Source organism: Scedosporium apiospermum (genome assembly GCF_000732125.1).
Source record: "Scedosporium apiospermum strain IHEM 14462 chromosome Unknown SEQ_SAPIO_0165, whole genome shotgun sequence".
Taxonomy (NCBI): Eukaryota; Fungi; Ascomycota; class Sordariomycetes; order Microascales; family Microascaceae; genus Scedosporium; species Scedosporium apiospermum.
This window is the reverse complement of record NW_015971866.1, coordinates 453619-475665: the sequence shown is the minus strand read 5'-3', so window position 1 is coordinate 475665 and position 22047 is coordinate 453619. Positions and strand designations below refer to the sequence as shown.

At 50.6% G+C, this 22047-nt stretch overlaps 6 protein-coding genes across 6 annotated transcripts; 5 read left to right on the top strand and 1 right to left on the bottom strand.

Moving 5' to 3' along the window:
* Window positions 1–909: 909 nt before the first annotated feature.
* On the top strand, window positions 910–3004 carry SAPIO_CDS10304 (uncharacterized protein; the record flags this gene model as incomplete). The annotated part of the gene is made up of 7 exons (XM_016783915.1): window positions 910–1016; window positions 1085–1128; window positions 1205–1314; window positions 1382–1942; window positions 2098–2294; window positions 2367–2579; window positions 2743–3004. 7 exons carry the CDS (start codon window positions 910–912, stop codon window positions 3002–3004), a joined length of 1494 nt encoding a protein of 497 aa, XP_016638756.1.
* Window positions 3005–3912: 908 nt separating this feature from the next.
* On the top strand, window positions 3913–5789 carry SAPIO_CDS10303 (uncharacterized protein; the record flags this gene model as incomplete). Its single annotated transcript, XM_016783914.1, has 4 exons — window positions 3913–3924; window positions 4017–4071; window positions 4281–5400; window positions 5717–5789. 4 exons carry the CDS (start codon window positions 3913–3915, stop codon window positions 5787–5789), a joined length of 1260 nt encoding a protein of 419 aa, XP_016638755.1.
* A 1114-nt stretch (window positions 5790–6903) lies between these two features.
* SAPIO_CDS10302 (uncharacterized protein) lies at window positions 6904–9368 on the top strand (the record flags this gene model as incomplete). The annotated part of the gene is made up of 4 exons (XM_016783913.1): window positions 6904–7360; window positions 7424–7459; window positions 8079–8104; window positions 8544–9368. The coding sequence occupies 4 exons, from the start codon at window positions 6904–6906 to the stop codon at window positions 9366–9368; spliced, it is 1344 nt and encodes a 447-aa protein (XP_016638754.1).
* A 1523-nt stretch (window positions 9369–10891) lies between these two features.
* On the top strand, window positions 10892–11857 carry SAPIO_CDS10301 (uncharacterized protein; the record flags this gene model as incomplete). The annotated part of the gene is made up of 4 exons (XM_016783912.1): window positions 10892–11231; window positions 11327–11444; window positions 11508–11569; window positions 11631–11857. The coding sequence occupies 4 exons, from the start codon at window positions 10892–10894 to the stop codon at window positions 11855–11857; spliced, it is 747 nt and encodes a 248-aa protein (XP_016638753.1).
* Window positions 11858–12656: 799 nt separating this feature from the next.
* Window positions 12657–14494, bottom strand: SAPIO_CDS10300 (uncharacterized protein; the record flags this gene model as incomplete). Its single annotated transcript, XM_016783911.1, has 4 exons — window positions 12657–12678; window positions 12752–13078; window positions 13139–13954; window positions 14010–14494. The coding sequence occupies 4 exons, from the start codon at window positions 14492–14494 to the stop codon at window positions 12657–12659; spliced, it is 1650 nt and encodes a 549-aa protein (XP_016638752.1).
* A 1408-nt stretch (window positions 14495–15902) lies between these two features.
* SAPIO_CDS10299 (uncharacterized protein) lies at window positions 15903–21561 on the top strand (the record flags this gene model as incomplete). The annotated part of the gene is made up of 8 exons (XM_016783909.1): window positions 15903–16058; window positions 16832–17183; window positions 17377–17529; window positions 17703–18950; window positions 20131–20279; window positions 20407–20488; window positions 20813–21061; window positions 21143–21561. 8 exons carry the CDS (start codon window positions 15903–15905, stop codon window positions 21559–21561), a joined length of 2808 nt encoding a protein of 935 aa, XP_016638751.1.
* Between the last annotated feature and the right edge of the window lie 486 nt (window positions 21562–22047).

Genomic DNA, 22047 nt, shown 5'->3' with positions numbered 1-22047 from the left:
GGAACTGGGCGCATCCATTTCAATGCGCGGTTGGCCGTCTTTCTCTCTGCGGTCCCGGCGAGAGCTGAGCTGAAGATCACCTTCAATAAATTGAATGTGCCAAGGTGGTCCCCCGCGGACATTTTCTCAATATTTTCCATTCTTTCGCAGTCCGAATTCATGTGCTCGCCGCTTGTTGGTTGGAGATTTGGGAGATATTCTACGGCGATAGAGCTGCATTCACTGTCCCGACTTCGTCAGTTGCTCATGTCTCATCATCTTGGCGCCTTGGCACCTTGGCGTAGTGGTTCTAGCGCAAAAATTGCAGCACACCTTCCCTGCAGCCAAGAGAATCTGCGGAGCTGGACAGCTCCTCACCACTCCCATTACCCCGTCTCGGGGACCAGTCCTCCCTGGTTTCAAGGAGTCGCCGACATGGCCAAGAAAGTGTCGTTCCCTTCTTCGACGTTATCGTCCTGTGTGATTCGTCTGGCGTCGTCTTGGCCCAGTCCCCATCCCACTCCAGAAAGGGTTGAGGCCTTAATAACTGTCGTCCAAGCTCTGAAGCCCCCAGGCTCTTGGCCAACTGTGGCGGGCACATGGGAACTCAAAACGTATAAGTATTCCATCTGGCCCCTCCAACGCGCACGAATTGCGTGCTCGTCACCTTGCATTTCACCATTGCTTCGCGACCCACGCCCTCCAACTCCGATCAGCCATGTTTCTTGAAGCCCATCGAATGACACAAAGCTACCGACATGAGGAGGATCGACGAAATGGGGGAAACTCTAAAAGGAGCCCGGATATCCGGCACGCTGGCACTCGCCGTCTCATGCAAATCACGCGCCTGCTGCTTATTTTCGGACATTCATACGACTTAGACGAACACCTCCGCGGAAGACCGGCTTATTCCCATTGACTGAGATTACGATGGGCCTCGCAAACCCCGACAAATTCCCTCCCCCTCCAGAGGATGAGGAGTCCCTGACTCTTACGGTGGACTGGACACCGGAGGAGGAGCGCAAAGCGAAGCGGAAGTGAGTGGTTTTGTGTAATCACGACGTAGAAATAAGCTTTGAGACTAACTGAACTCCCCCGGATGCAGGCTGGACTTCATTATTATGCCTCTCCTAACCCTAGGCTTTTTCTGTAATTCCAATCCTTTGCTTTATTTGGAATAATCTGCAGGTTGAAAAACGCAGGGTTCATTTCTAACTTCCGCCAGGTCTCCAATTGGATCGTGGCAACGTGTCCAACGCCATCACGGATAACATGATGGAGGATGTGGGCATCACACAGAACCAGTTTAACGTCGGCCAGCAGATGCTCTCACTCGTCCGTGATTTCCCAAGTCTCAAATGATACTGCCGCCGCCATGAATCGTATTCCTGATATTTTCTAGGGCATCGTGTTGTTCGAGATCCCGTCCAACATGATTCTGTACCGAGTGGGTCCCGGAAAGTGGATCACCCTGCAACTTTTCCTTTTCGGTATTGTTAGCACCTTCCAGGCCTTCCAGAATAGCTATGGTTCTTTTGTTGCTTGTAGATTCCTCTTGGGCATGGCCGAATCCGGCTTCATCCCTGGCGGACTTTGGACGCTATCAACGTGGTACACACGAAGCGAGACGGCGAAGCGAGTCATGTTCTTCTACTTCGGTAATCAGTTCGGCCAGGCGTCTTCGAAGCTCCTCGCGTACGGTATCTTGCATATGCGCGGCGTGGGTGGCAAGGCTGGATGGTTCTGGTTATTCGTGCTTATGGGCTGCTTTACGATTTTCAGCGGATTCATTCTCGGCTTCTTCCTCCCCGATTCGTTCAAGAACCCATGCAGCACGTTCGTCCCCGGCAAGTCCTTGTTTACCGAGCGGGAGATCCACATTCTCCGCACGCGCATCATCCGCGACGACCCCATGAAGGGGAAGAAGAAGAAGTCGATTGGTCGCCCGGCATTCAGGAAGGCCGTAAGTTCGCATTAACTCTTTCCACCCCCACGTAGACACACCGACGCCACGTTGTTTACTATTCATTATTACCCGCCCCAGTGGTTCGTCAATCTCCGATTTACGAATTAAAATTCTAACTGCACCACCTTTCATTTCGATGAATTTTTGTTTAGTTCTCGAACTGGCGCCTCTATGCTCACGTAATCATCACGCTCTGCAACAACGGTCCCCAACGTGCATTCGATACCTACGCGCCCACCATCGTCAGGAGTTTCGGATATGAAGCGCTCAAGAGTAACGCCATGGCCTCCGTGGGTCTTTTCCTCCAGATTCCTACCTCCTACGCCTTTAGCTATGTTTCCGACCACTTGTAAGTTCTTTTCTCTCGCTCCGATGCGGCTCATCGCTGCCACGTGTTTCTTACTAATTTGACCCGGTGCAGCAACCGCCGAGGAGAAACCGCCATCGCCGGTCTCAGCATGCACTTGCTCGCCTACGTTATGAACCGAATTTTCACTGAAATGACCAGCAAGGGCGTACGATACTTTGGCGTTGTGTGGACCCAGACTTTTGGAACTTTCTCTCACCCTCTCAATATTGCCTGGATGTCTCTCACGTGCGAAGATTCTGAGGAACGAGCACTCGCCATGGCCATGTAAGTCGCCGGACTGCATCTGCACTGAATCGAAGAACTCAAGATACTGACATGGAAATCGATAAAAAGGGTAATTATGGGTGCGAACACAGCGGGCATGTACGTATCTCCCTACCTTCCTGTTTTCCCTTTTTAAAAAGAATTATTTCTGACTGTATTTCAGTTATGGCGCGCAAATCTTCCGATCCGACGACAAGCCCAAGTACCGGCGCGGTTTCGGCGTCAACATCGGCGTTCTCACCCTCGGCGTCACCCTCGCCACTGTCCGATTGGTCGACGACGTCTTCCGCCGCCGCAAACTTGCCAAGCAGCTCCAGCTTCAAGACAACGAGAACGGGTCGCAGGAAAATGCCGCACGCGTCAGCGATGTCCAGCCTGCCCCGATTCTTCTTGGAGATGAAAAGAAGCTGGTTGTTTCCAATTAACAAGCGTCGGTATAGATGGAATTTGTCGAGTTCTGCTTGTGAGCCAACCGCTGTTTGGCGCTGGGCATTGGAGTGGTTTAGGTTGGTTGAAATCTTCTCTTCATCGGCTGTTAGAATGGGGGAAAGGGGGGGAATAACAGCGCTAAACTCTGCAATAAAACCCAATTTCTTCTATCATTTTCTACCACTTCCCTCGTACACTGTGAGGTCGAAAGCTGAGCCGACCAAAGCAACGAACCGGTTTTCAAGCCCGTGTTGAAAGAGCCGACTGCAATACGGACTTCTCGTCAAAATCGATTGCTCAACGAGAAGGTATTACCGCCCGAGATACGCCGGATCCAAGATTCTGTTTCCTTCGTGACCGATCATGTTAAGAGCCGAAATTGAGGAGAGTGAAGAAAAAAAAAAAATAAAATAAAAGTCGATTCCTGCCGACTCTGGCCGAACCGGATTGCGCGGGGCGGAAATAACCCATCGGGCCCCACCGGAATATTCCGTGAGCAGTGGAGATTCCCCAGGTCCAGAAAGCATCTTTGATTGGCCAAAATTGAGTGTTCAGCCCTTTTAGTTACATCTGGCCAATCACGTCCCAGATCGGATTCGGTGACGTCGTCGGCCCGGACAAAACCCACCTTTCATATTCTCTCACTTCGCTCTTGCATCAAGACCTGAATCCATGCCCCCAGCACCAGCACCCCCCAAAGTTATTCTTGGAACCGAAAAACGGCCACTGACACTGATTTACAATATTGGGCCCTGTATCGAGGTCTTACAGATCCTGCAGTAGACCCGCGTCCTCCCTACCTGGATGTTTTCATCGACATCACCCGCAGGCGAAGGCGCTATTGCGCCGAAAACGTGCATGACCTGCGGTAAACAATACAAGAGAACGAGCCATCTGAGACGACATGAAGCCATTCGTTAGTCCACCGTGGTCCCATGGTCCCACCTCCCGGGGGAAATTGCACCGATAGGGTAGACACGGGGGCCGGTACTAACTAAGAGCCCTTAGACGCTGCGGCGGAGGGATTCAGATGCCCTTATTGCTCCAAGAACTTCAGTCGGAGGTACGTACACCCGTTGATCAACACCCTCCCGTATTCTGTTTCCCCCACACGGTAGGGTGGAAAGAAACGAGCATACCATTCGGTAAACCCACGGAATCCAGGCCGCACTGCAACGCACTAACGTCGTCTCTCCGAGGGTCCTCACAGAGATGTCTGCCGAAAACACACCCTGAGCTGCCCCCACAAAACTACCCATGAAACCCCACCAGCAGCCCGCCGTGGCCAGCGCCCTAGGGCCTGCGATGCCTGTTTCCACAGTAAATCCTCCTGTGATAGCGGTAACCCGTGTTCCCGCTGCCTATCCCGCGACTCGGAATGCACCTACAAACGTCTTGAAGATCCCTCTCTGCACGTCACCGATGAGCTTATTTCTTCAACGGCGACCAACGCCTCGGAGGGCACTACCAGATTGGCGGTTCCTTTTCTCCTTGGCGTTTCCGACCCCCACGCATCCTCCATGGTCGAGTCCGTGATCGACGAAGACAATGTGGATGAGTACCCACGTGAGGACATATTGGACGCGCCGCCATCTAATGCATCCCCCGCGATACCAGTGGCAGAAGACTTTCCAATGGACTATGGCCCTTTCTCGTGGAGTATGAATCAATACTATCTCGAAGAGTTCACACAGGGTATTTATGGTGATCTCTTCCTTCAAGACCTGGATATGGGAACCCCGAGTTCAGGCAATGGCTCCGATCTAGTTTTCGACAGTTTGTCGCTTTGCTCCGTCCGGCTAGTCGACGACCTAGACCGCTTTCGGATATCGACGCATGCGGATCACAGCCCTCAAGATGCTTCATCCATTCCTGACATAGACATGCCGACAATGAAGAGGATATTTTCAGCGGAGAATTTAAAGTCACACCTATCTGCATTCTTCAGGTGGACCAACGTTGTCATCCCCCTCGTTCACCGCCCCACCTTTGACATCGACATTGCCGACCCGGCGCTATTGGTGTCCGCCTTCCTTTGCGGGTCGCTCTACAACCCTACCGAGGACGTCGCTGAGCGCGATGCCTGCTTCGACATAGCAGAGGAGTATGTGTTTAGTCGATTGAAGGAGCAAGTTGACCTCCAGCGGACTCTGCAAACGCCGGTCTGGAAAAATCGAGAACTTGTCGCTTTGATGCAAGCAGCTATGCTTACTTATGGTCGCCAGTGGATCACAAGTAGGCCCGACGCCAGGAGAAGAAGTCGCAAGGTGCGGCTCCCAGCTTTACTCGAGGTCGTTCGAGGTCTTGGGTTCACCAGGATAAAGCATGCAATAACACCCGAGGGAAATGTGCCGTCATGGGAGGACTTTATTCTTTTGGAGACTTGCATTAGGTGAGTGTTGCAGCGCCGTGATTTCCTGATTCTAAACTTATGGCGATACTAAAATAAGTTTCAGAGTAACGAATTTCCTATTCATTCTGGACTGGCAGCAGAGTGGCTCATTCCATTGCCCGCCTCAAGCATCGATATACGAGTTGCAATGCGATCTTCCTTGCCTAAGGTTGTATTGGAAGGCCAAAGACGCGATGGAGTTCCAAGAACTCGTAGCTTCGAATGGGAACGCGTCACTTCAGCGAAATATTTCAGCACGCTTCTGCGTCGAAGCCCTCCTAGGGGACAGTTGGCTTCGTACATCACATTTACGCAGCTTGCGCGCCCTAACTGTCAAAGATCTTGAAATTTTGATCTTCGGTGAGTCGTCCTCTGGGGGTCAGCCCTAGCCTACACCGCGTAATACTTCAAAGTTTTCCGAAAAAAAAAAAAGCCTGTAAACCTAACGCCATTTACTAGCTGTCCATGCTGTTGCTGTCTCCGCCGTCCTGAATTGTACCCTTTCCCTCCTCTCTCCACGAATTCTCCGCGCCACGACCCGCTGGAGAGACCTTTGGGATGACCTTATGAACAGGGTTGACAAAGAGGAGCTAAGTAGAAGTGGAATGGCGCTGCATGCTCCAGGTATTGGCTGGATAGTTCACTGCCTCGTCGAGCGGTTTGTGAAGGACGGCGGGGCGGGGTTGTCCTATTTCGACGGCGTTGAACATGAATCTACGCAGCCGCTTCATGACCTTGTGAAGGTCATGATGATCGAGACGGGAGTGGCTGGAATGAAACTCGGAAAATGAGTATTTTGGATGGATGTGTCAAAAAAGCAATAACAAGGCCGCGGATGAGGCGGGACATGTATTAATAGGGCATAAAGGTATAGAAAATCACCATTCAGTATGGAATAGATAGATCAATAGAACACTTCTCTACGTCCTTATCCGGCACGGTTGCTTGGAAGTAAGATCGAGGCTCACAGGTGGTTGAGACGAGAATACGCTTTCCATAGTTCAATGGCATGCTGCGACAGACCCTAGAAGTTAGTAATAAGTCGATTTAAGGAAGGAATATAATGAAGCAGTGCCGCACATATCCGTATCTGGCAGATGCTGCCTGCCGACGCCACAATGGTCTACGGCGGAAGCCAGCTTTGAACCCTTGGCTATGACAATCCAAACCTTCAGAGGGACATAAGACAAGAGGTCTCCTCTCCATACACTCGGGCTACGAAATCGGCTTCTGTAGCCCTTGTCTCTTTTTGCTCAGAAAAGAGTTAGAGATGTACAAGGAAAACGCGATGGAGCGGGGTTTGTGTAACGACGTTCAGGTGATTGAATCAGGCAGCAAACGGATATCATATTTTGCTGTGATCGCCTCATCTCATCTCTACCCAACGTAGTTTCTTCCTCAAGTTCCTTCTCAAATATTTCGGTCCCAAGTTCGGCCGATTTCGTTCCTCTATCCAATTGCCTTTCCTCATTTATCGGCCTTGTCAACTGATTAAACGCTGCGATGAATAGACTCACCCAACTCGTCAGCCACTTTTGTGGAATCGATGACACACTGATTCAGCAGCCGGCTGGTCTTCGTTCGGACTTTACCAGCAGATCGGACGAAGAAATTGCGGACGAGATCATAGAGCTCTTGAAGGACACCGAAAAGAATGGACAGGAATTGAGAAAACAGGTGGATAAGTCCATTGGTCCCCAAGGATGGACTGAGAGTATCGCAAAGCGAGTTCTCGAACGCCTGGTCGATCTGATCATGAACAGCCGTGAAAAGCTAGGTCAGGCCTTTTCCGAGGCCATCGACACGGCCGAAGCCGCAGCGAAAGCGTGCTTCTCTTTTGCTCAGGACCATCCTGAGATTGTTGCAGGGCTTTTGATCATAGTTGCAGTGGGTGTACTGGTGCTCATGGCTCCCTGGACCGTTGAGGCCCTCGGCTTTGGTGAACTTGGGCCTGTGGCCGGTAAGAAGACATGACCCATTTACTGTTCATATAATACCCTTACTAACGTGTTGACTACATTAGATACGTTCGCAGCATGGTGGGAATCCACCTATGCAGGTTATATCCCGAAGGGATCCTTGTTTTCATTTTTCCAGCGACTCGGCATGATCTGGAAATGCGTTTAAGTTTGTATTTGGCAATTGGGGCAGTGTATAGGACACAGCAGGTTTGTTCGTACTATGGATGTGGCACGTACTATTGGGGAGACCGAGTTTTACCAAGAGAACATTTCTGATTCCGAAGCGCGTGGCAAGTTCGACGGTAGAGGTAGAGACCGCTTCCCGATGAAATCGTGATGAGATTCGAAGCGCATGGCTGAACAGATGGGCTCATGGCAAGATCTGGAAATTAAAGGGAATAAAGACTTATATTACGCGTTAATCAGTCACTTCGTGAGGAAAGGGACCTACAATCTTCAATGAATGCAAGCGGCCATCTAAGGAATTTGCAAGATACAATGGCGTAAAGAATGGCTTTTTAAGACTGAGGAGAGAGGTGAAAGATTATTCATAAGTGCTGCGAATAGCGGATATACAATTGGATAACTGAGGGAACGGAAGGATGGGTAGAACGTATTCCATGCGCCTCGCGACTACGGTCGAGAACCGTGATGTCCACAGGAAAGAGCAACCCGGAGAACACGTACAGATAGCCTAAACCCCTACTTCCATTATAGGCGTCTACTGGACCTCTTACCAGAAGGTGTGTCTATGAATACCATTCTATTCCAAGAATCTCAAGGGAGAGTTGAGTATGTGCACACCTGTCAAAGAATGTGACGACTGGTAGATAAAGTAATTTCGAATGGGGTAGAGGGTCCTAAATCATCGCGTAAATAAGTTGGAATATAACGTGGAGAAGGAACCATCGGAGTAAGGAGTGTATGACAGTTACTAGTGGGAGATAATCGTATCGCCTTGAAACCCACATTCCAATGTCATGGCATGATAGACGTCTCCTCTCGTAGCTCTTTCTCCAAGCCGTCTCCGAATCGTTTAATATGGTTCTCGAGTACTTCATCTGGGAAGGAAAATGGGGCAAGAGCCAAGTGCTTTGCCTCACTGATGAAGTTGGCAGATGTTGGAACTTCCAGAGTCTAGTATATAAACACCATCACCCTCCCCTCATCTTCATACTCTAGCCCATCGTTCCCACAGGCTTGCCACAGCTCCCTCCCCCCGAGCTTAAACTGTTGACTCGACACGAGGCTCAGAGGAAACTTCTCAACTTGATAGAGATGGTTCCTCCCTATTGGTTCAACGAATTCCGGGCCCAGGACATCATCGGACTTTTGAAAGCATTCAAGCGATGCAATCGCAATATTGATAATCCCAGGAACCAGCCACTCAACCAGGATATCAGAAGGATGCTGCAGGCGATACCTGTCGTAAAGCCCCCTGTCTATGATATGTGGGCTGGCCTTATTTCTTGCTGGGATGCGCGGATCAATTGGTTTCCCTGGCTCTTTCTCAACAGGATCAATGCCAACAAGTGGTCCAATATGGTTGGCCTGAACCCTGGCCGGGACGACGCCGACCCTGATATCCTCTACGGGCCGGCCGAAGAGTTCATCTCATGGATGGAGCACGATAACCACTTCCGATCGTTTTCTGATGACAACAGATCCGCCCCGCCTCTTGCCAACGATGCGGCGGAAGACCTCCGAGACCTGTTTCGTGCCATCGTAGTCACGGAAGTTACAGCAGTGGAGATTAGTTGGCGCCTCCCAGTCGACCTCGATAAGTCTCCCGAGGAAATTCGGACGATGCTCGCTCAGCCAATCCAGCCATGGTCTGCTGCAGAGGACGGTCAGCAGGAGGAGAAAATCGTGACGACTCCCGAAACCACAATCATAGCCCCTACTCCGTCGATGGAAGAAATCGAGACGCAGGCTTATAGTGCAGATTGGCCTCTTCGCAAGGTTGTTTCGGGACTGACGGACAAGGTGGTCTTTCAGGAGAGGTAGTATCCCTGGGACAGTTCCGCCAGGTTACCGGACGTATGAAAGAGTTCGAGACCTATATCAAGGACGGCAAGAAGAGGTTATTGGAAGAAGACGTTGCCACTCGCAAGTTCCTTAAGCAGTTCGACGAGGTTCTGGCGCGGGACACCAAGAAATAACCAAGGTTCTTCTCCCTACAACTGCAGATCGCTCCAGTGAGCTGCCCTGGTGACGTCGCATCCCTTTTCCACTATTATCTTGTTGTCTTTGCTTTTCAATAAGCCTTGCGATGTTACTTCAATTGGCAATCCTCTCGAGGCTTGAGAATAAATAGTTCTATAATCAGGAAACCTCTATGGAGAAGTTTGAGCTTGCCACACCACAAATATCCGAAGACTCAAGAACGTAATATAAATTTACTAATTTACGACTTTAGCATCGTCCATGGTGGTGAATTTTGATCTCTCTCGACTGAGTTTGACATTAAAGCCATCCTCCGCTTACTTGCCTTACCGCCGCCGCGATATCTTCCAATCTCTGGCATGGGCGTAATATTCGGAAGTTCCTCTATCAAAACTGCTGCCCGAAAATGGAGCTTATTGCCAATGCTCCAAAAGTGGTCGGGCTTTTGATTTGGTGCATCTGCCAGTTGAAACACCCGGATGTGTCCCAAGTCCTTTTTACTCTCACTTCATATATTATTCCATGCATGCAAGTCTTTTCAATTGCATTACCCCACAAATTGTCGATCCAACAAACTCCGTTCTCGATTGGGCACTTTGAGACCCTGCATCCGCTTTCTTCGATCTTCCCAGCCGGAACCCGAATGAACCGTCGCAGGGTTGCCGATCTCACAACCACTCGCAAATCTCGTCACAACAGACGGCTGCAAAGCTGCCAATGATTGACGAAGAATTTCGAGAATTTCGTCCTGCGCCCCGGTTTGAGACCGTTGATTCTCCCTTGACAATGCAAGTGAGAGCCTGTCAACCCCTCTTCATCCCAGGACGTTGGATACCCGGCATTGTTCTCTCCTAAAATATGGTTGTTTGGTCTTATTCTGTCATACCCAAGTGATCTAGAGCATTTCCGGTTTTTTTTACCATCCTCACTGCACATCCATATCCGCTGCCTGGCAAGATTCTTCCCGCCGCCGAGCGAAAAACGCGTGGCATTTCCCGTCCTCTTAAGTACCCATCCAAGTTCACGAACGGCTCGACATCTTTTTGCAAAGTTTCCAGGAGGTTAGAGGGCCATTGCAGCGGCGTAGCCTGGAATTCATCGCAGTCCTCCTCCATGGAGTCTCACCCCGCCGACCCTTCGGTCAAGAGCCTTTTCTGGATCCTGATATCCTCGGCGACCTTGTTCATATTTCTGCGTCTCTACTACAAATATCGCGGCCAAGGCCTCCATCGCGATGACCTCGTTCTTTTCACTTCTTGGGTTGGCCTATCCTCATTTCCCAGCTCTCTCCGACAGGCCGTGCGCTAACTACTGGTCCTATTATTTAATAGATCGCACTCTTCGCGAACGGAATCATCATAACTATGATAATAGACATTGCAACCTCCCGAACACCCCCAACCGACCCGACGAGTACCTTCCGAAAGCTGATCATCCTGGGCCTCACCTCGACAACACTCGCACTGCTCAGCCAGGCATGGAGCAAGACGTCCTTCGCCATGACCCTGCTCGGAATTACGAAGAAGAGAGATTGGGTCACATACTTCCTTTGGTTTGCTATTTTCAGCATGAACATCTCCTTCGTGTTGGCGGGGATCTTGTTCTGGGTCCAGTGCACTCCTCTCGAGGGGTTATGGAACCCCTCTATTCAGGCCAAGTGTTTAGATCCATCCATTAACATTATATATGGGGTGGCGATCAGTGGTATGCTATTGTCGTTAGGCGGTTCCTTGGATTTTTCTTTTCCTTTTTCTTTTACCGCCATAAAGAGAGTGACTAACTTTGCGGTTGGCAAACAGCGTACTCGGGTATTTTGGATCTGGCCTTTGCCGTCCTGCCGTGGAAGATTCTTATGCCTCTAAACCTGAACACGAAGGAGAAGATAGGATGTGCTATTGCAATGAGCATGGGCGTCTTGTAAGTGCCATATTTCCTGTTACTTACAAGAAAAGTGTCGTCTCTCTAACAGACGGTGCGTAGTGCTGCTATGGCTGCCTTCATCAAGTGCTCAAAGTTTCCTTCAATCGCCCCTGGAAGTACAGGTTAGTATTCTTAGAACCAAGGTATTGGGAATTTTGCTCTAATCCTGGACCGATCCGCTAGGAGACAGTATGCAGCTTGCCATCTGGGGCGTTGCCGAGCCCGCTATTACCATCATAGCCGCTTCCATGCCAACCCTACGACTCTTCGTGCGCAGAATAACTGGTCCGAAGGACTTTGACATGGAAGAGGGCAGGGCAGCAGATGAGATTGGGCTTCAAGAAATGCCCGCCCGTGGCAACACTCGCCATGGTAACACACCATCCCACGAATCTCAAGGACATCCTTAGGCTCCTTCCCAATCTCCACACCGCTTTACCTAAGGAAGAGGAATACGAAGGCGAGGTACGATACTGGGGAATCCGATCGAGGTGTTCCACACGATGCTGCTTTTCTTTTATTGGAATTATAGAGCACAGGATGGGCTTTGTGCGATTTTGGATGTCCTTGTTTTTTTGTTTGCTTACATGGATGGGACCGGAGCACTGGCCGGACTGCATTGGGTACGGGTTCATTCGATTTATTTGTGTGTCTGAGTATGCATGACTAGTTTATATAGTATGATAACTCGAATAAGTTACGTGTTTATGAAGATAGAAGAAGTAGGTAATTCCGCACAAGGCTGTCTAGTCGCAATGGATTGTATTACCTTCTTACCTTGAGTTTTGCACGACAAAAATCTCGAAGGAATCGAAATTGGATACACGGGAGAAAATTCCCACCGGAAGCCTTTGTATCTAATATTTGAGTCGATTATGCTCTTCTAAGTGTATAAATAGCCAGGGATCGGAAACGAAGTGACATCAGCACTTCTTCCCAGAGAACAATGGCTATCCCTATCCACCCCCCATTTCAACTTGTCATGTTCAATACCTTCGTAGCGGTGAGTAGGGTGGCAGGCTGCGCTGATTGCTGCACTGCAAGTTCCCACAACTGGGGCTGAAGAAGGTATCCGTTGACGCCCGACGTTTCCTAGAACGATGAGAAGGATAGTGAATGCGATCAAAGCGCACATCATGGCAACTGGTGAAGTTCCGACGCTGGATACGAAATGTTCCGGGTCAAGGATTCCGTCTTCGTCATACGTCTCTATCCGAGCTGCAAAGATGGACTGTGAGACAAGAAAGTGAATCAGAGTTTGTAACAAGAACAGAGCTACGCCGTATGCCCATGGCATATGGAACAACCACAGCTCCCTCTGTTCGCCGTCGGGTTTCGAGACCATGAGCCGTTGGCCGTCGTCAGTAAACCGGGCCGTATCTCTTGCGTATGCAGAACAAGAAACTAGACCTTGGTAGATGAGCCAGAAGCATGCGAGGACAAGCTGGGGTACGTTTGAAGTAGCTGCTACGGCAAGAAGCTCCCCCTGGGTGGAGCCTCTGCTGATGGGTCTAAGATTGTGGTTCAATTTTCCGAAGTTGCTGAAGAATTTGACTTCTCTACCCGAATTCCGAGCTGTAATCAGGGTCGCCGCAATAAATGCTAGGCCAAAGAGGACAATAAGGAGCGCACTAGGGAGACAGAATTAGTACCGTTGGCATATCAGTTATGGAGGGAAAGCTAAACCTTACATGAGTGTCAAGCATAGCCACTTATACGGGCCAGTGCCTTTCCAAACGCGGTACTGAGGAGCTTTGAACATTTTCCCGGACGAGGGACTCTTCCAGAGTTTCCTGACATTCATCCAACTGGCAAGGCACATGCCCATTGTTGTCGGATCCTCGTCGCGCAGGAATGACTCCGCTGCGTCACCGGGGCAGACCAAAGACTTATTTGTGCTCTTCCATGCCAAGATAAGGATTGTAGCCATGCTTGCTAGCGTGGTGAATGTAAATATGATCAGCAATCCCACTATGACACCCGAGTACTTTATCGAACAGGGTGTTTCCTGCGGTTCACTGAGGCAGAAAAGCACCGTCCTTTCGAATATTTTCCAGTCGCTGAAGTTTGCAATGTCGAGTACCGACAGTGCATTCGTTGGGGTAATATCGCATCGTTGCTGGGAGGTGGTATTGGCGGCCTGCTGTTCCTGCTGTCCACATATCCAGCTGTTGGCGTTGTCTGCTGCATAAGAGAGCCCGTGACTGAAGATTTGGCTGACATTTCGAAAGCTCTCATCATTGCGGATATTAGGAGTGACAACAAGAACGGTCCGATATTCGTTTTGATAGACGTTGGAGTATGTCTCGACGCACCTTTGGTTACTCAGTCTTGCGTAGCCACTGACAGAACTTTGAACGTCTCGAAAGCTCTTAAGCTCTTCTGCGGGCATTACTGTTGTAGAAACGATTGGTTGCCTTCCCTGCTGGTCCAAGACGAACTGCTCACTGACGACGGCCCAGCGATATCCGTTCGCAGACATTGTCGTGAATATTGCCGAGTTGGCGCTAAACATATCATCAGTCGCGTATCAACAGCTTCAAAGCCAACGTGAACACGTACAATAAGTGGAGCGGCACAGATGATAGCACCAAAATGACATATATTAGCACCTTTTCTCTTGAGATGTACTTGAGGTTTCGGAAGCCGATTGATCCCGTACTGAGCCATTTGTGATGGGCGTGGGCGGCATCGATCTCCAGCCTCGAAGGACTGTAGGCGAGGATCATGAAGGTCGTGCTCGCCGCGAGAACGATGGTTGTGAGGACGTTAATGACGACGTGAAGTCTGGTGTTTAGGTTCTCGATCGCGTCGCAATCCCCGCGCTGGATGGTGCCGATGTTTCTGACGATTCCATACTGGACCTTTGCCCAAATCAACCACGCGACATTGAAGACGAATATGATGGCAACGGCTATGACGCGGTAAACTAAGAAACTTTGATAGCCATAGAGGAGGCGCGTAGGTGCTTCTTTCTTCTTGTCGTCTGTTCCCGCCACGGTGGCGCTCACCGCCTCCTTCTCCCTGTTGAGCCGCATGAGCCGCATGGCGTTATGGTCCGTGTGCAGATTCGGGCATTCCTAGAAATAATTCCTCGATGAAAGCGGTTGGATGGTAGCGGAACAGGTGAGTAGTGAGGAAGGTATTAGGGCCAGCAGCCTGAGGCAATGCAATTTTAGGGAAATGAAGGTGCGCGATGCGGTTTGAAAAAAAAATTCATCACCAGAACCAAAATGCGTCTCCAAGCTTATCTCACGAAACCGGAAAATTAATGTTCGTGGTATAGGTCTTGGCACTGGATGCGACGTCTGACCACTGTTGTTTGAGTTCTTGGTGCGCAGTCTGACGTGGCAGGCGGACAGCAGCTTGGGATGTTGGGAATGGTTCAACCTATCCTCCCACCCTCTCTTCTTACATGGAGACGTGTTTCATCAGGCTTCTCTCCCACCAGAGAAAATAATCGACGTTTCTCTGTTGGTCTGTTTTCCTTGCTCCGATTTCTTTGAGGTGGAGCTAAGGTGAAGTTGAGATGGGCAGATTCCTTGGGAATGGTGATGGTTTAGGGTGGAAATAGGAAACGATACAGTTCAGTGCTGCCTTACTGAATTTCCCCTTTTTCCCCAACACCAGTGAGTCGTGACCAATTGGGATGCTCGCGCCCAGAGCCTTTGGGCAGAGGAGTTGAGGCAAAGCACCGAATCCTCATGACTGCGGATGTAATTGTGTAAACGAACCTTGGCAATTTGTCGAGCTTTATTAATTTGGAATTTGGAAAGTGAACCTTCCCAGATAGTTTAGTCCGTGAGCGTATGATGGGACAGCTGGCGCACCTTAATAGGCGTCCGTTCTGGGTTATGGATGTCCAGGCCAAGGTCCACCCTTCTGCCCTTTCCATAGACGGCGTCGAGAGGTGTAATATGCCGCCCCTTCCAAAAATTATTCACTGCCTCGAATCGGTGGTAGATTCAATTCTAAATCTAGAGCTAAGGTGACTCATGTTGAAGAGATCAGGGCTAGAGTCAAGGGGGGTGTTTACTTCTGTGACTATGCTCTCTCGGTCATCTGGAATAGAAGGTGGTACTACAGTTTGTCAAAGCCACCTCTCATCGCCGAGGGCCCAGGAAAGGTTCACCTTCTCTGAAATGCCAAACCCTTGAGGAACAGTTGGGTGTGCTCCTTCTTCAAGGAACCGAGCTTCCGAAGGGTTTGCTCTTGCACCTTCTCACTTAGAATTTGTTCAAGTATCCCTTCCATTCCAAATTAGTTTCTTCTCCCACTTCTTCACACAACTTCTCATATATGACGCATTCTTCGGCAGTCACTACAGTGGATCACCCGGGTGGTCATGACCCGATTTATGGATGAGTTCATGAACCGGTTGAAGGACCGGCCGGATTCCAGGTTTCTTGTGTTCGAAACACTCGGGAAAACCGATTGATTGCGTATGCAACAGAAATGAACGAACGATTCACCGGCCTGCACAGTGACATTGAAACCCAATTCAGCCTCAGCTACAACGGGTTTGAGCGCACCGAGAATAACCTGCAGGGCATCAGGGAACTCGTTCAAGAGGTTAGGAATCGTGCTATTGTGCTCATAAAGCACGACCGTGTTCGATGTGTCTACTGTCATCATGTGACATATTGACATATATCTACGAAGCCAACCTTCAAGTTGGACCCCCTCCTTGTCGCCACCCTTTTCCCATATAAAACAGCGATTTGCAGGGGTCTATATATAATCCGAAAACAGCGATCGCCCTAATAACAACAAAAGCTGTTGCTTTAATTACGCATCGACTGCCCCGACGGCCCTGGTCAGTGGTCACCCACACCCACCCTGCTCAGGCTCGCTTAGGCTCGCTCAGTCTCTACTCAGGATAACCCTAATATTGAGGGGGCCGGAAAGGAGGTATTCTAACTTACCTCTCGAGGCCAGCCTCCAGCCACAATCGGCGAGCATGACTGCGGTCCGATAAAGATGTTCCCCTGCCAATCATCAACCTAGCTGATGGGCCATCAGATATGGGGGTCCTGTCATCAGACGCCACGTCATGTGCAAGTCTATTGCTGGTTGCGTTGCCTGTTTCATCTTCCCAATCAGGGCGTCGGATTGAAAAGGCAGGCTGCCCCGACGGTGGTCTGCAGGAAATGAGGGGGGCATCGATGCTTCATGTTCCTCTGCCTCGCCTCACCGTTGTTCTCACTGTGGTGCGGGGCCGCGGTGGCAGTGAGAATTATTACAAAAAAAGCCTTGGTCTATCTAACTCTGCCACCATCCCGAGGAATCGAGTCCTTCCACCTTCGGCTCTGCCATCAGTGATGGCGGCGATGCTGTGCTACGTTTGCGCCGAAATCTTCTCAGCACCATGCCGATTGCACCAGTGGAGCCGTCACCACCAGTCTCGAAGGAGCGTCCTGGCCGCAGCTGCCGAAGGATGCTACGTCTGCTCCATCATGACTCATCATCCTAAATTCAGGGATGGAGACAAAGACACGCCTTTCAGGCCTGAGTGGCTTCTATACCCATCTATCAGCATCGAGATCGAAGGCCTGCTACAGCTTGATATCAACGGCGACGAGGAAGGCCACGGGAGCAACGACGACAGCAAGCAGAGCGGCGATCTACAGCCGGATTCCAACGGCGATATAATACGTCTTCCGGTCGATGGCACCGAGGTCAATGCTGCGATGCCAGAGATATTGATGTGGAATCTCATTCTAGTCCCAGCAGACTGTTCGTCCCGCCTTGAAACTCGCTCAGGCACGCTTTCCGGGAGAGAAACTGACAGGGTTCGCAGTTTTGCAAGAGAGGATACCATCTCTTATGCCTCCAAAGGGCTTCCAGAATCCCAGTTTCTGGTCTTTGCCTCGTCGGTGGCTTAACGCATGCATTCGAACCCATCCAGAATGCCAACCATATGATCCAGATTTCCGACCTAGCCGTCTGGTCAAGCTGCTGGATGAGGCGAGAGCAAAGCTCATCATCTGCTCCCAGGAGCAGACGATGGCAGAATCATACGCAACTTTGTCCCATTGCTGGGGAAAGGCGAAGACCCTGAAGCTCCTGACTACCAATATAGGTGAACTCCGAGCAGGATTTTCTATTTCGGAGCTACCTACGAGCTACAGGGAAGCCATTTCTGTCGCCACAAGGTGTCACATCCGATACATCTGGATCGATTCTCTGTGCATCGTTCAGGACTCAACTGCTGACTGGCTGGCCGAAGCCGGGCGTATGAAAGACGTGTACCAGAATGCGATCCTCAACATATCCGCCGCCGCAGATCGGAAAGCTCGATGTCAAGTTTCACCAACCGAGCTCAATCCCTCATACTGCCACTGACCGTCAATCCGACGTGGGTCAACAATGAAGGCCGCTCATCCGCCTACTACCTAATCGACCAAAACTCATACTATGACGCGGTTGAAAACTCGCCCCTCCGTCGAAGAGCTTGGGTATTGCAGGAAGCATATCTCTCCGGCCGGAACCTGAGTCTCACACGAACCCAATTATGGTGGGAATGTCGGGAGCTCGCTGCTTGCGAGGCTTGGCCGGCAGGTCTACCGCATCAGCTGCGGATAGGTCCAGCGCCAAAGACAACCTCTCTTGAAAAGGCTTATCGGCACGGCCTAGTATCTTCTAGAGGTGTCGCCACAAATCACATGCTCTGGGACGACCTCGTTGAAAAGTATTCGGCTTGTGGAATAACCTTCTTCTCGGACAAGATGGTTGCCCTGTCCGGCCTCGCATCGCACTTCCAACAACTGGTTGGCGGGGACCAATACGTTGCAGGCATGTGGCGCTCTAGACTTCTCAGTAGGTTGCTCTGGCTTTCAGACAAATACAGGCAGGCTTTTCGGCCCGTCGCCTATAGGGCTCCGTCGTGGTCATGGGCTTCACTCGAAGGGAGCGTGTCGTACATCAACACGCGCATTAAGGAAGATGTTGCAAGTATCAAGCAAGAATTCCCAATGTGCGAGGTGGTGGATGTCAATGTGACTCCCTTGGACCGCGACTACCCAACCGGTCCGCTGAAAGGTGGTTGTCTCCGATTGCGTGGCCCTATCTTGGAAGTGGCATGCCGCGGCGAAAATCTGGCAGTAGCGAGAGGAGACGGGCAGTTTGGGTATATCCCAGGTTCGGACGAGGACTCTGGTCAATTGCCCGACGACGGTTCCAGCCAAAACAGTTGCCTTGCCGACCTAGACGAGAACACTGCTGATGATCAGCCAGTGATCTCGTCGCTCGACGTTGCTAGCGCCCAGTCCATCGATTTCGGGGACTTGGCTAACTGCACGAGAATCTCCCGGCCCTTGACTGCCTGGCGCGGTGGCATGTGGAGTATTCCCCTGGTCGAGTGGAATAGCCATGGTACGCCAACACTCGGCGGGCTGCTTCTTGTGGCAGTGAAGGACGGCACTACTGGAGTTTTTGAGCGTGCTGGCACTTTTCATGCCACTGGGCTGACCGCGACGGCGTTTATGAAGGGCGGGAATCGGCGTGAGATCGTGATCATTTAGGAGATCAACGACACTTGGCCATCTCTCTAGTCAACCCATTCCGTGCTGCTTAAAAATAAGCAAGACAAAATTAGAAAGGAAAAAAGAGAGAGAATACTGTCAGATAACAACTACCCTAGGCATCAAGCCTGGCCCATGAGACGGCAAATGATTGTGCGAAGCGCTACCTCTGAGGACCCGTAAGGCCGTGACTGCAAGATTTCGTTCCGTATAGTGGCCGCTGCGTTGAGCTTACTAGGTGGAATCTCCAGCTTTGAATTCGGGACCCAAGACGAGCTTTGACAATAGAAGAAGTGAGGACTGCATTGACGTCGGGTCTAGCACACAGCAGATGATTCCTTGAGCCTCACTTGCTGCATTGCCCGTGCTCTTGCGTTGTGGCCGAGAGTTGGAGGCCTAGAGGTTGGACTACCAGCTAGACGGTCCCCAGAGACATAAGCCGCCGCTGCTCTCACCCCAGGGAATCCGCGAACGTGCAAACCTTCTGACTGTAAGCTGACGAGTTTAGCTGATCGATTCCTTTCCGCTTCATCCATACCGCCACGCCCTCCTCAGAAAGTGGTTGATATACGACAAGCAGAGTTTCGGATTCAGGGCCAAATTCTGCATAGATGAAGGTCTTTTGCCCTCTGGAAAAGTTTCGGATTTCCGCGGATGAATGCCAGAAGGAGAGTTGGTCCCCATTACTTTTCCTAATACCGACCGCAACTATTATTCCCGAATCTGAAATTGCCAGTGCTTCACCAATGAAGAAAACGCCTTTGGGGTTCTCCGGGGACCAAACCACGGTCTTTGGAGATAGGTCCCACACGACAAGAGACGTATTTTCCTCTGTGGAATTACCGTACACCGCTACCAGGAATGAAAGGGCTCTGCGTAGTTCGAGATATAGGGTAGGGTAGAGTGGACGGATAACTCCTAAAAATGCGCCAGGATAATAAAGCGACCCGCCAAGGCGACCAACAACGTTGAAGGTTCATTCCATGAGGTCAGCGGAACGTCATCTGCCAAACTTTATTTGTACGCTGCTGTGGGTTAAGCTCCAGATAACAGTGATATAAGCCAAGAAAAAATCATATAGAGCACTTAATTACTTTTGACCTTGGATAACTTCCGCCAAGAATATGACCGCTGTCAAACAGATACAAGACAACTCGTAGGGCTTATGGAGGGCGATGCGCCGTGGGCGTTAGGTGTTATGTGGACGCTAACATTCATCGTTTTCGTCTTCGTCATCCTTAGACTATACACACGTGTCCTCATTGTCAAAATCTTTGGTGTCGATGACCTTGTGTACAATATTGCCTTCGTAAGTCGAGTCCGCCCTTATTAACTCCATCGTGCAAAACAGCCTTTCGCTCATTGAGTCTGTCCAGATTCTCTTGCTCTTATACACAGTATTCATACATTTGTCGGCAAATTATGGCTTCGGTCAGAACACGTTCGAGATTAAAGACGTTGAGGATGTCGTTCGGGCAGTCCTGCTCGAGGTAATCGGGCAAACATTTGCCATCATTGGTATGGCAGTCGCGAAGTGGTCTCTCGGTCTTTTCCTCCTGCGCCTTCTCAACCCCAACATGATATGGCATAGGATGGCAATCTGGGCTGCCATGGCAGGCCTTATGTTGACTTCAATCTCGGTCGTCTTCATCTATTGGCTGCAATGTACTCCGCCCGCGTACCTGTGGGATCGCCGAATTCGAGGGGGCTTCTGCCAAATTAATTCCGTGCCGGCTGCTTTCACACTTTCCAGTATGTGCGTGCCTGCAAAAGAAGTCGGAAGTGCCACCATGCGGCAGTCGAAGGGCCTCTTGTTTAATCGCTAACATGATGCCCGTAAAGTTTTCTGCATCTTTGTCGACTTCTTCTTCGCCATTTTCCCCTGGATATTAGTCTGGAACCTTACTATGCCCAAGAGGGACAAGATTATTATTGCCGGCAGTCTGAGTCTCGGCATCTTGTGGGTCACGATTCACTTCTTCTTGACCAGGCTTGTCGGTATTGCCATGCTGACTTACAACCAGAGTGCCGGCGCCTGCGGTATCAAGAGAACAACGGAGTTACCCAACCTGATCAAGCAGGAGTACCTTAGTGCGTAGCTCCTCAATTTCACCAACAGATTGCGGCACAAAAGCGGCCGGGAAGTATTGCTAACCAATCCCCTATGAGCAGAGGATACTGTCCGCGCGATCGTTTGGTCTGCCGCCGAGATCTCTGTAACAATGATATGTATTGGTATTCCAGTCTGCCGACCACTCTACAAGCGCCTCTTCCGGACGCTTACGTCCACCGACGCCAGCAGCTTCACAAACCCCCCCAGAGGCTCGGCCCTGGCTCTACGCACTGTTGGAGGTAGCATGGCAGTCAGACACCCTGTTAAACCAGCCCGGCCCTGGAATGTATCAGAGAATCCCAGCTCCCCCGATGTTCAGCTTGGCTATAACGGTCCTTCCACCAAGACAGGGCAGGACACCGGCCCGATGGGCAACAACTCGAATGACGAGATCCGAGGCGCAGAGTTCAGCCATGGCCGGTTGCCACCCAATGCCAGTACGAGCAGCTATACGGCAGCGCAACTGGCCGTTGCATAGTACTTCAGGCCCTGATAACCACCCCTTCAGATTAATTGTGGCAGCGCCCAGCATTACCTTTTCGTCACGTTGCATGCATGCCCGCCAACCATATTCTGGTTTTCACCATCTATCATGCCATGAAGGTCAATTACGGCCTGTCACGTGATGAACACAACTTCTCATCTACACCGGACTCGACCTGGAGCCTGGTTGCTCAGACGAGTGTGGGCGGTTGCTGTCAGCTGCCGCCTTTCTGCCTGTCCCTACCGCACCGGGTCTTGAAAAGAGGTTGACCTATAACAAAAAAAAGATAAGCTAGCTAAATTTATCTTTCTATATATAAAGGCTTAGTACTTAATTATTAGTCTTTATTCTATACGCCTTAGGGTAGGCTTTATAGTTACGTTAATTGTCTGAAGTGGCGCTGGAAATGGATAGTGGGGGCCGCCCTGCTGTACCGCCGTGGAACCTGGTTTACCAGGGTCACCGCATTTTCGGGATCCA